The sequence below is a fragment of the Maniola hyperantus genome, chromosome 19 (genome assembly GCF_902806685.2).
Source record: "Maniola hyperantus chromosome 19, iAphHyp1.2, whole genome shotgun sequence".
Lineage (NCBI taxonomy): Eukaryota > Metazoa > Arthropoda > Insecta > Lepidoptera > Nymphalidae > Maniola > Maniola hyperantus.
Window position 1 is genome coordinate 2,454,569 of NC_048554.1, and position 11,069 is coordinate 2,465,637.

General features: G+C 40.1%; 3 protein-coding genes across 4 annotated transcripts in view; 1 reads left to right on the plus strand and 2 right to left on the minus strand.

Annotated features, from left to right (window-relative positions):
- The window catches only part of LOC117991244 (H/ACA ribonucleoprotein complex non-core subunit NAF1), a 135,840-nt gene that overhangs the window by 51,748 nt on the left and 73,023 nt on the right, over positions 1–11,069 (minus strand). The window lies entirely within an intron of this gene.
- LOC117991248 (uncharacterized) lies at positions 96–7,346 on the plus strand. The gene is made up of 9 exons (XM_034978818.2): positions 96–305; positions 1,025–1,153; positions 2,191–2,316; positions 2,489–2,667; positions 3,271–3,403; positions 3,972–4,054; positions 4,736–4,907; positions 5,424–5,673; positions 7,139–7,346. Exons 1-9 carry the CDS (start codon positions 294–296, stop codon positions 7,279–7,281), a joined length of 1,227 nt encoding a protein of 408 aa, XP_034834709.1. The 5' UTR covers positions 96–293; the 3' UTR covers positions 7,282–7,346.
- Positions 7,452–10,195, minus strand: LOC117991222 (TBC1 domain family member 31). The gene has a single exon (XM_034978779.2). It carries the CDS (start codon positions 10,068–10,070, stop codon positions 7,635–7,637), a length of 2,436 nt encoding a protein of 811 aa, XP_034834670.1. The 5' UTR covers positions 10,071–10,195; the 3' UTR covers positions 7,452–7,634.

Sequence of the window (11,069 nt, forward strand, 5' to 3'; positions counted from 1 at the left end):
AGGGGACACTTGACGGCACCGTTAGTTCCGATTTTCGCCACGCCGCATTGTATCTCTATCTACATTTTCAGGAAAGTTGTGACAATAAGAGGGTAGATTGAAAAAGTGTGTCATTTCTGCCCGTTAGCAATTTGACATTGATTAATTAACTTATTCACGGAATGATACAAACACGCAAGTGGAACAAAGTGTAACAGTCTTTCCAGCTGTAGAAAAATATTTTCTTTTAAAAACTTAGTTAAACAGTTGCATGTGTTATTTTTGGACCCTCGATTACAACTTTTGATAAGAATATGGCGGAATCGGTAAGCGATTTGGCATAACCTAACTAGGGCTAACTTATTGCGTGCCTACCTAATTAGAACCTAAGCCTTTGATTTAGTTCATATCTTTTTACTCACAAGTTTATTAGGTATTTTTTTAGTTTTTTATTCTTCAAAAATGTCGAAGATGACGTAAGAATCGTTTTATTACATATCTTCTAGATCTAGAATTACCCTATCTATTAGATGGTGTCCGCGTGGATATAGGTTTTTGAAAATTCTGTGGAAACTTTTAAAAACTTTTGGGGTTAAAGAGTAGCCTTTGTCACTCTCCAGGTCTTTTTCTATAATGATGCGAAAAAATCGTGTCGACCCGTTGCTCCGTTCTTGAAGAACAAACACACTTTCGCATTTATACTTAACTAGCTTATGCTCGCGACTTCATTCGCGTGGATTACACAAAATTCAAACTCCTATTTCACCCCCTTAGGAGTTGAATTTTCAAAAATCTTTTCTTAGCGGATGTCTACGTCATAATAGATATGATCTGCATGCCAAATTTCAGCCCGCTCCGTCCAGTAGTTTGAGCTGTGCGTTGATAGATCAGTCAGTCATCTTTTCGTTTTATACATAAGTATATTTAGATTTGGGTAGGTAGGTAGAGATTTTTTTAATAATCCCTTCCTTTCAGCTTTGCTGTAGTCGGGGAAAAACCTAATGGGAAGGAAGGAAGGATTTTTTTCAGTTTATTGTAATTTCAGGAAGCCTACATTGACGTGGTCGAGTTGTGCGGGATACTGCAATGTCTAGGCTTTCACGTGAAATCTATCGACACTAACTGCGAACAATATGCCAGCAACGTTGCTCGTACCGTTATTGTCGATTGCCGGGTACGTAAGACTCGCACGCGAAGAATTCCGTACCATCGTACGAGATAATATAACACTAGTAGCTGATGCCCGCGACTTTGTCCGCGTGGAATGATGTTTTTGAAAATCTCGTGGAAACTCTTTGATTTTCCGGGATAAAAAGTAGCCTATGTCACTTTCCAGGTCTTTATCTATACCCACGCAAAAAATCACGTCAATCCGTTGCACCGTTGCGACGTGATTGAAGAACAAACCAATAAACCAACAAACAAACACACTTTCGCATTTATAATAAGGGCTGGGCATTTATAATAAGGGGGGTGTGACTTTTTCCGCGTGGATTTAGGTTATTAAAAATCCCGTGGGGCCTCAGATTTTCCTGGATAAGAAGTATATTCATGTCATTCCTTGGGTCCTTTTCTACCTTATCATCTTGATCAGTTCATCACCGGCTCACTACTGAGCACGGCTCTTTTCTCAGAATGAGAAGGATTTGGCCAATAGTCCACCACGCTGACCAAGTGCGGATTGGCAGACATCACACGCCTTTGAGAGAGAGAACTTCTGGAGAACTCTCAGTCATGTAGGTTTCCTCATGATGTTATCCTTCACCGAAATGGAGATGTTCGAGTTGATGGTGATGAAATCCATGCGGGCGAAGTCGTGGGCGTCATCTACAGGGGCATCCTGCGGTAGTGGTGCGGTGCGGGAGGGGTTACGGATGTTACAAGTTGACGAATCATTGAGCTCTCGCGTCACGTCGTCAGTCATCACACCCTTTCCGCATCGCTCCACTACCGCAGGAACTACTACTCAGTTAGGCGTTATGCTGATAGTCCTCCATACTAATATTATAAATGCGAAAGTGTGTCTGTCTGTCTGTCTATTTGCTAGCCTTTCACGGCCCATCCGTTCAGCCGATTTTGATGAAATTTGGTACAGAGATAGCTTGCATCCTATTTTATCCCGGAAAATCAAAAAGTTCCCATGGGATTTTTAAAAACCTAAATCCATGCGGACGAAGTCGCGGGCATCATCTATTAATGAATAATTTCCAGACGTCTGGCCTGCACGTGGTGCTGGAGCACGGCAACCTGACGTGCTCCTGCCCCACCGTCGCCAGCCAGCAGAACAGCGGCATCTGGCAGGTCTCCGCAATCACGGGCGGGAAGCAACTCGATAAGGTAAATAAATATAACTGTATGTACCTCCCTCCTACCTATACCTACTTACGTAAAGCTGCGTCATGATACATGAAGGAGAAATCTGCCTGGGACTTCCTATTTATAACATCACAGCATTCACTGCTGGCATCATTTTCCTATATGCGACAGTATCTCCCAATATTTTTTCCAGGAATTCGGCAGTTCGATCCTCGGGTCCCTGCCGAAGCCGCACCGCGAGCGCCTCACGGTACAGCTACAGGAGATCGTGCGATGCATCAAGGAGCATAACGAGGAGACCGATAGGCAGAAGGACCCTGTCGTCGCTAACAGATCGGCGAGCATGATTGACATGAAAACTCCGGAAAAGAGGTACCTAGCCATATTACCCATCTATTGGCTACACAGACCACCATATAGACGCCTTATAGCCGGACACCTCCAATCGAAAAGCTTATAGGCAGTTGCTTAGCATAAAAGTCGGCCCACGCCCGATCCCTCTTTCCGCACATTGTCTTGACGTGACTTTTGAGTCCACCAATCACAACAAAGCATTCTCCCCTCTTCCCCGTCAACATTTTACGATTTTGTTTTCATGCAAAACCTTGTAACTATATGCTTACTCTTGAGGTTGAATGCGCGCGTACAAAACATGGCGCGTAGACAACCTGCAATAGCGGATGGATGAGATATTTTCGCGCCATTCAAAAATAAGATTTCTGCGCAGGTATAGTCCGCGACAGGTTGAGATGGCAATCTGGGTATGAGGCGGGGGATGCCCTGCACACCCGCACGTTACCTGCGCTCGCCCGAACCGGATTAGGGCGGGGGTTGTGCGGGACATTCCATCCCCGATCGCGATCTCCACCTGTCGCGTACCAGTACATCGGATAACAGTGGTAGTACTGTGCCACAAACTTATAGTTATACAGAGTAGTGAAACCGGTAGGTGATCAGGTTGTTCCATTGTTGTAGACACCAGCAGCTGAAAGTGGACACGCCGACGCGTTACCGCTCGCTGGACACGCTCACGTCGGCGCAGGCCGGCGCAGAGCCGCTGCCCGCGCCCGGCGCGCTGCTCAAACACGATGACGAGGAGAAGGACAAGGTATTGAGTTACACTCACGCCTTGTTTAAACAGGCTAACTGACCTACTCTACCTTTTCAACAGAGATGTACCTATTGTACATTACACTGAAGCCAAAACGAGTGGAGTGGCTCTCTCATAAACAATCAGATTATTTATTGATACCTACGAGTAGATGAGTATTTTCTCGGCTATAATAATCTGAATTCTGAGTGATTGTAGTATAGCTTAATCCATACTAATATTATAAATGCGAAAGTGTGTCTGTCTGTCTGCTAGCTTTTCACGGCTCAACCGTTCAACCGATTTTGACGAAATTTGGTACAGAGATAGCTTGCATCCCGAGGAAGGACATAGGCTACTTTTTATCCCGGAAAATTAAAAAGATCCCACAGGATTTTCCTAAATCCTAAATCCACGTGGACGAAGTCGCGGGCATCATCTAGTTAAATATAAGATTGTAGCATATTATTATATTTGATTAAGTAGACTAACCCAAAAAAATCAGAATTATTCCTAGAACTTTCTTAAGATCTTCGCTACCTACCTACTTGCTACCTATTTATCTTGAATAATATGAATATTACAGGTGTGGGCTAAGTGCACCAGACAGAGCACATACACTTTGGCGTCCACTCCAGATAGCTCGAAACAACGCAATAAAACGTCGAGGTTGGTACCTTCCATCCAATCAATGGCAATTGGCACTAGGAATCAGTTTAGCCTAAGATTTGTTATGTTCCAATCCAATACATATTTTATCCTACAGTTATCTACCTACCTAATTTAAACGAGCAATTCTTGTACCACCATCATTATCATTATCAATCGTTGCCTTCAAGTCCAATCCAAGTGAGATCATCGTTAACTAAAATCAAAAACTGTTTGTTTTGTCATTTTGGAAGGTGAAAACTTGAAACTACTTAATAGGTAGGTAGGTAGATAGGTACTGTTTTATCATAATAACTCTTGGCCCGGTTTAAACCATTGATATAAATGACAAGATATGCCCAAGCGAACAAAATTTTTACGGTTTTGGAACCAAATAAATCAGCGCCACCTCTTAGATACTAATGAACGACCCGTTTGAAATCCAGACGTCACTGAGGTTGTATTGGTGCTAATGCACCACTGAATCGGTGCCATTTTGTTTGTTCAATGGGCCTGTCCATACGAAGTAATATTATATTAGTCAATGGTTTAAACAGAGGTTTACACTTCTGTTTAATCATGTTCATCATGTCAATTTTTTTTGTAGAAGACAGAGATTGACGAGACGTCTCCTCACTGACTGCTCCCAAAATAGCCCGTATAATTTTCAGTCTAGCCTGTATAACCCTATGCTATTTTCAGTCCAATTCAAAAACCTTCCAACTCCATCTTGGAGAGTCTGATCGCAGCCGAGAAGAATGCAGAAGAGCTTCGCAGTAACCTCTCTAACATCATCAAAGAGTTGATGGAGGACGGACGATATGATTCCTCCTCTTCGCTTGCACTGGATGTTTCCAAGATTTCCATTATGAAGGTTGGTTTCTTAAGGTTTCTGAAGTCGAGCTGGAGAGCATGCTATTGCAATCAACATTTACGGGCGGCACATACTCCAGAGCGAGACGCTTGATGTGTGCACAACGCGCAGCAACGTTAAGTATTAGGGCCCTCTCTCTCACTAGGACACCAGTGGTGACGCAACGTCGCGCTATAAGTCCCGCGAATTGTTAATGCGCGTGGCCGCCATTTTAGTGACTTTAGCACTAGACTGATGTTACGAGCTGATGGGATACCTATCTTTATTTCGGCTGACGTCAAAATGACGTCATTTGGATGTTAATGAGACATGGTTCCAGCGCAATAGCAATTTGCGGGACTTATGCAAACAAAATGTATACTATGGAGAATACCTCACTTGGTGTTCGCTTGGTTGCGTAAGCAAGCGGATACCAAGTGAGGTATCCTCTAACCTACCTGTCTATACTTAGGTAACTTTTAAATAAGCTAGATTCTACCTATGTAAAAGATTAAAATTATTTTGGTATGCTTTCAGGTTCCCGATAATTCAAAAATTCAGTTCGCATCAAGTCCCAATCTATCTAATCTAGGAATGCAGGAAGAATTGACCAAAAGACTGAGAGGTGTCGAGAGTGTATCAACGTCTAACTTGGCCACAAAACCCGCCGCGAAAGATGCTAAAACATCAAAATTCCGACGACTTTCGCCAAATATCTTCAAAAACAGTAGCTCACCCAAAGTCGACAAGGATAAACAAACTAACAACAAGACCAGCAAACTAAACAGTAAGTAACTAACGAATATAATATTGCTAGCTGATGCCCGTGACTTCGTACGCGTGGATTTAGGTTTTTAAAATGCCGTGGGAACTTTTTGATTTTCCGGGATAAAAAGTAGTCTATGTCACTCTATGCAAAAAATCATGTCGATCCGTTGCTCCGTTGCGACGTGATTGAAGGACAAACCAACAAACAAACACACTTTCGCATATATAATAGGGGTAGTGATGATGCCCGTTTACTTTATCCGCGTTTTTTTAAATCAACAAATTCCTAAAAGGCCGGCAACGCATCGGCGGCTCCTCTGGTGCTGCAAATGTTCATGGGCGGCGGTAATCACTTAACATCAGGTGACCCGCCTGCTCGTTTGCTCGCTATATCTATTTAAAAAAAAACCCATGGAAACTAATTTTCCGGAATAAAAAGTAGCCTGTGTCACTCTCCAACTTCACGTCGAACCGTTGCTTTGTTGTGACATGATTGAAGAACAAACCAACAAAACACTTTCGTACTTATTATATTATTATGTAGGGATAGTAACACCTAGGTACTATAGCTTGATGAGATCTAAACCTTATTGTCTTCGATGCTGCATCATAAATTTATAATCCGAGACAAGTTAGAATTTTGATAACCGAGAAACCGTCTAACCACGATAGTCTGTCAAACTGCGTCTACCTAGGTACTATATAATTACAATCATTTAAACCGTGAATCTGCGGTGATAGTCTAGTGCTTAAAACGTCGCATCGGCCTCCTATACAAGGGTCAGGGGTTCGATCCCGGGCACGCACCTCTAACTTTTCCGAGTTATGGTATATCACTTGCTTTGACGGTGAAAGAAAACATTATGACATCCGGATGCATTCCTGAGCGTTCTCTATAATATTCTCAAAAATGTGTGTGAAGTCTGGCACTCCACACTTGACCAGCGTGGTGGACACTATGACCTAAACACTTCTCTTTCTGAAAGGAGACTTGTCTTCAGTGGGCTGACGATGGGTTGTTGTTGTTGATGATGATGATCTTTAAGTGCAGTGCTTGTAACTTAAACTTGACTTCAATTTTCATGACAAGTATAGTACGCGACAGGTCGAGATGGCAATCGGGGAGGGAACGCCCCGCACAGCCCCCGCGCCAAACCGGTACGGGCGAGCGTGGGTGACGTGCGGGTGTGCTGGTCGTCCCCCCGCCTCATACCGCGATTGTCATCTAAAACTGTCGCGGACTATACCTACTGTATTATTTTAGATTTATTTTATTTTCCTACTTATAAAACACTAGCTGATCCCCGCGGCTTCGCCCGCGTGTACTTATATAATATAGCATATGTCACTCAGGAATAATGTAGCTTTCTATTGGTGAAAGAATTTTCAAAATCGGTTCAGTAGTTTCCGAGATTACCCCCTACAAACAAACTTATCGACTACCTCTTTATAATATTAGTATAGATTGAAATTCAAATTTTCAGGTTTATTCAAACCAAGAATCGTGACTCCTGTGCGGGCTGGTACCCCCAGCACTGAAGCGAGCCCAAACCTCAGTGGCTCCAGGAAGAAGTACAGTCACATCAAATCTACAATTCCGAGACCTGCTACTGCTAAAAAGGAATAGATTGCTACTAATTATGAAATAAGCTGTGCTCATTTGATTTTGGAAATAAAGTTATTGAAAATTTTTATATTATTTTATTATATTATGTTTCGTATTTTAGCGAATCATTATCTTAATTAAAACATGCCGATGTTTAGGCCATAGTCCACCAAACTGTGCGGATTGGATTCGGCTGAAAGTAAGTACTCGCACGTATGTAATTTTCCAAACTAGCCAACCGAAAATTGAACCCTTTTGCTTAAAATATGACTATGGTACAGGTTGCACAGATCTATCTAAACAAAATTATTTATTGTTATTAATAAGTATTTATTTTATAAAAACATTAATTTGTATAAATTATTATATATTAGTCAGTCATTTGATTCATCTGAGTTACTACAACTTTCAATCAGTCTCTCCACTTCTTTCTCAAGAATATTTCGTTTATCCGCGGAAGTTTTACGCGTTTTGCAATGTGATGATCTGCAATCTTTTTTACTATATTTTGAATCTTTCCCCTTATTTCTCAGAAAGTGCGTAGTAACAGGATGCATAGTACTCTCGATTAGATCATCTTTTATTTTATTACAACAATTATCTCCAATATTTTGATTGTTATAGCTTAATTTTTTCTTATAACCCTTAACACTATCAATAAAATGATTGTACTCTTCTATTTCGTTATCAGAACTGTCTACTTCCTCTTCCGAATCATGTTTCTCTTTACATATCCTATTTATTTCTTGTTGCTGGCTTTTAGCCGTCAGTTCTTTTAATGTACACTTTCCTTGAGTTTTCCTTCTCTGTTTCTTGGCTAGTTTAAGACAAATTGTCGCTTTTGGGTACCCAGTGAACTGCTGATAACAAGAACCTTTTTCTAAAGACGAAAAAGTACTGAAAAATGTCCTGGGGTGTATCTCATTAGGAGTTTCATTTAACAAAATGTATGCTTTCTTTAAAAAAGATTTTTTATCTATTGGATTTTGCATGTGAAAGAAGTTCTCCAGCTGCTCATGACTGTTCAATCTTCTCAAAGCATTTTTTTGGACAATATTGTAGGAAGCCACAGCCATTAATATAAAAGCTGGTTCATTGCTGAGAATATGATCCCAGAGTATGAGCCATTCTGAGCAAGTCAAAACCTCACTGAAAGCTGTTTCTAATATTTTTAAAGCATATGTTTGGCTTGTTACACCAAGATCACAAAAGTGGTCTAACAACTGCTGGTCATGTTCTGCTAAAATGTTTTCAATCATTGCCAAGATGCTGATGGGAGGAAATGGTGCATACTCAAACCACAACTGGCAGTTATTAATCAGAACGGTTGCTACACATTCAAACAATAATAGAGGATCTTTTTGAAGCACTTTTACAAATGGGAAAACAAAACCGGGCAGAAATTTCATCACTCCAAACAATGGACACCAGTGAGCAAGGCAAGACAGCAATCTTTTTAGATTTTTCAGTGTAATAGAACTGTGTATAGTAAATTGGTTTTCAATGTCTTTATATGCTGGGTGTATCCCTTTCTCCACCAGAGAAGAGTATGCCTTTTTATTTCTGGGAGTAGCGAGAAGAGATCTCCAAATAATTGACCGAAATTTATCAGGATATTCGCCATACTGCATTAATATTCTTCTTAACCTAGCGCTGTCCATACATATCTTCATCTTTTCTTCTAGTTGTACTCTTGTCGGTGAATTCTTCTTAGTCATACTCTTATGAGTAACAGATGAACATGGTAATTCTTTTGTCAAAGGCTCCTCAACAGAACATTGCGCTAAATCCATTACATGAGAAGTTTTGTAAATATTGACTTCCCCTAATTGTAAAATACAGAGAAAATACTTCCCTGTAGGGCTTACTACAAACTTTCTTATAGCAGATGTTTCTGGGTTAATACTATATACAATTTTGAGAGATTCTAAATCAAGGAAGTACAGTATGCAGTTGCTACTTAGTATGGCAAGAATTTTATTTGCTCCACCGTCAAACATCTGTGGTATAAATGCAATTTGTTGAACTCCTGAAATTTTGTACTTGAGTAAGTCGAGGGACTTTATTGCCTTCCATGTGTCCATGCAGAATAGAATCAATATCGGGGCCAAACCTGCTATGGCCATCGCTCTACCGTTCATAGTAAATGCTACATTTTTCAAATGCTTCAATTCACTCGGTATAATTTGTTTTACAGATTTCATTGTTTCATGTCTCCATATCTGAATAGTATCATTTTGGAAACAAGCAACCAAGTAATCTCCACCTGGTGTGAATAGGATTTGTTGGATCTGAGCACCAGAATAAGTGTTCAGAGTGAAATATTTCGTATAATTTTTTAGTTCCCATAAAATAGCTTCCACGGGACTAGCCGTAAGCAGGTTGTTTACTTTGTTATTGGAAAACGCAATATGCTTAACCGGTGCCGTATGACCGGTAAGGGAAAAGTTTATGGCTCCAGAGTCGCTATCAACGAAATTAATGGCAAAAGTCTTAGTATTAGCGACGGCAAGAGTATCTAGCTTATGTGGAACGAACAACATCGCAGTGCAGGGACCCTGACTGTTTAACTTCCAAAATTTCAAGTCCGCAAAATCGAGTACAAAAATATTACCTACATTATCGGCACATGCCAGTTTCTCGTGAGTATCCTCGAAAGCGCCGATAGAGAAGCGGATTCGACGACTTTCCCCATTTGATCCACGAATCGTGTGATGGAGTTGCAAAATGACACCGTCTCTTGGCTTTGATTTCAACTTTATATCGAATTTTTCTATATTATCACCATCGCCTTGATTGTCTGATTCCATTAGTCGATTATTTTAGACTGTAGTCATTGTAACGATAACCAAATACCATTATTTTTCTTCAAAACACCGTGCATTTAATAAAAAAATATTTGAAATTTGGCGGAAGGCGGAAGCAAAATCTAAACAAAACAAACAAATGTCAAATTGAAATTGTCAACTTCACAGACAAAAAAACCAACAAACGTCAAAATAAACCATAGACAATTTTTAAGCTACATGACGTGGACCGCTTAGGACCGGAAGGGGACCGATTCAGTTCCGGCTCAGAATACATAATAGTGTTCCGATGCTAGAATAGTGAGTTATCTTTTTATCTTCATGCACTATCAGTATTCTAAGTTTATGACATCCAAAAATGGCGGTAAATTTAATGTTTAAAATTACAACCTTGTTAAAATCTCTATTTTTTTATATTCAGTGCCACTGGTTCATTGTTTTTTCATTTAGGTACATACTTCTAATTTTTCTCCCGATTACTGGTCTTTTTTGAATAATTCTCAAAATGTGGGCCTATGCCTGAGAATTATAGGTAAGCTAGTTATAGGCTCAGCTCTTTTTCTTATTAAATTATCTACTTACCACAATCCATTTTTACCTGCCTATTTTTGAGCATTAACCTACTAAACTTGAGAATTAGTTGAAACCACGTTGAAACTACGTTGAAATTGGATATGATATGCCTTCTAAAACTTAATTCAAGCTCTCGTGAAATCACTTAATGCGGACTTTGTTGCTAGATTACAATAGGGCTAATAATGCTATTGTTCTTCTCAAATAGAACAAAAGAAACAAGATATTTTAGAGAGTACTAGTAGTACCTCTACCAGCTGGCCGTGTTAAGGTTTTCGGACTGGAACGATTTTCTGAGCTTACTTTGCTTTGCAAACATTTCTACTGGACAATAATATGATAATGTCATTGTAAAAAAAATTGTGGGTACATTATAAAAAAGAATTAAAATGTGTTCATGAATAAATAATTTAGTATTTTCAACTTTTA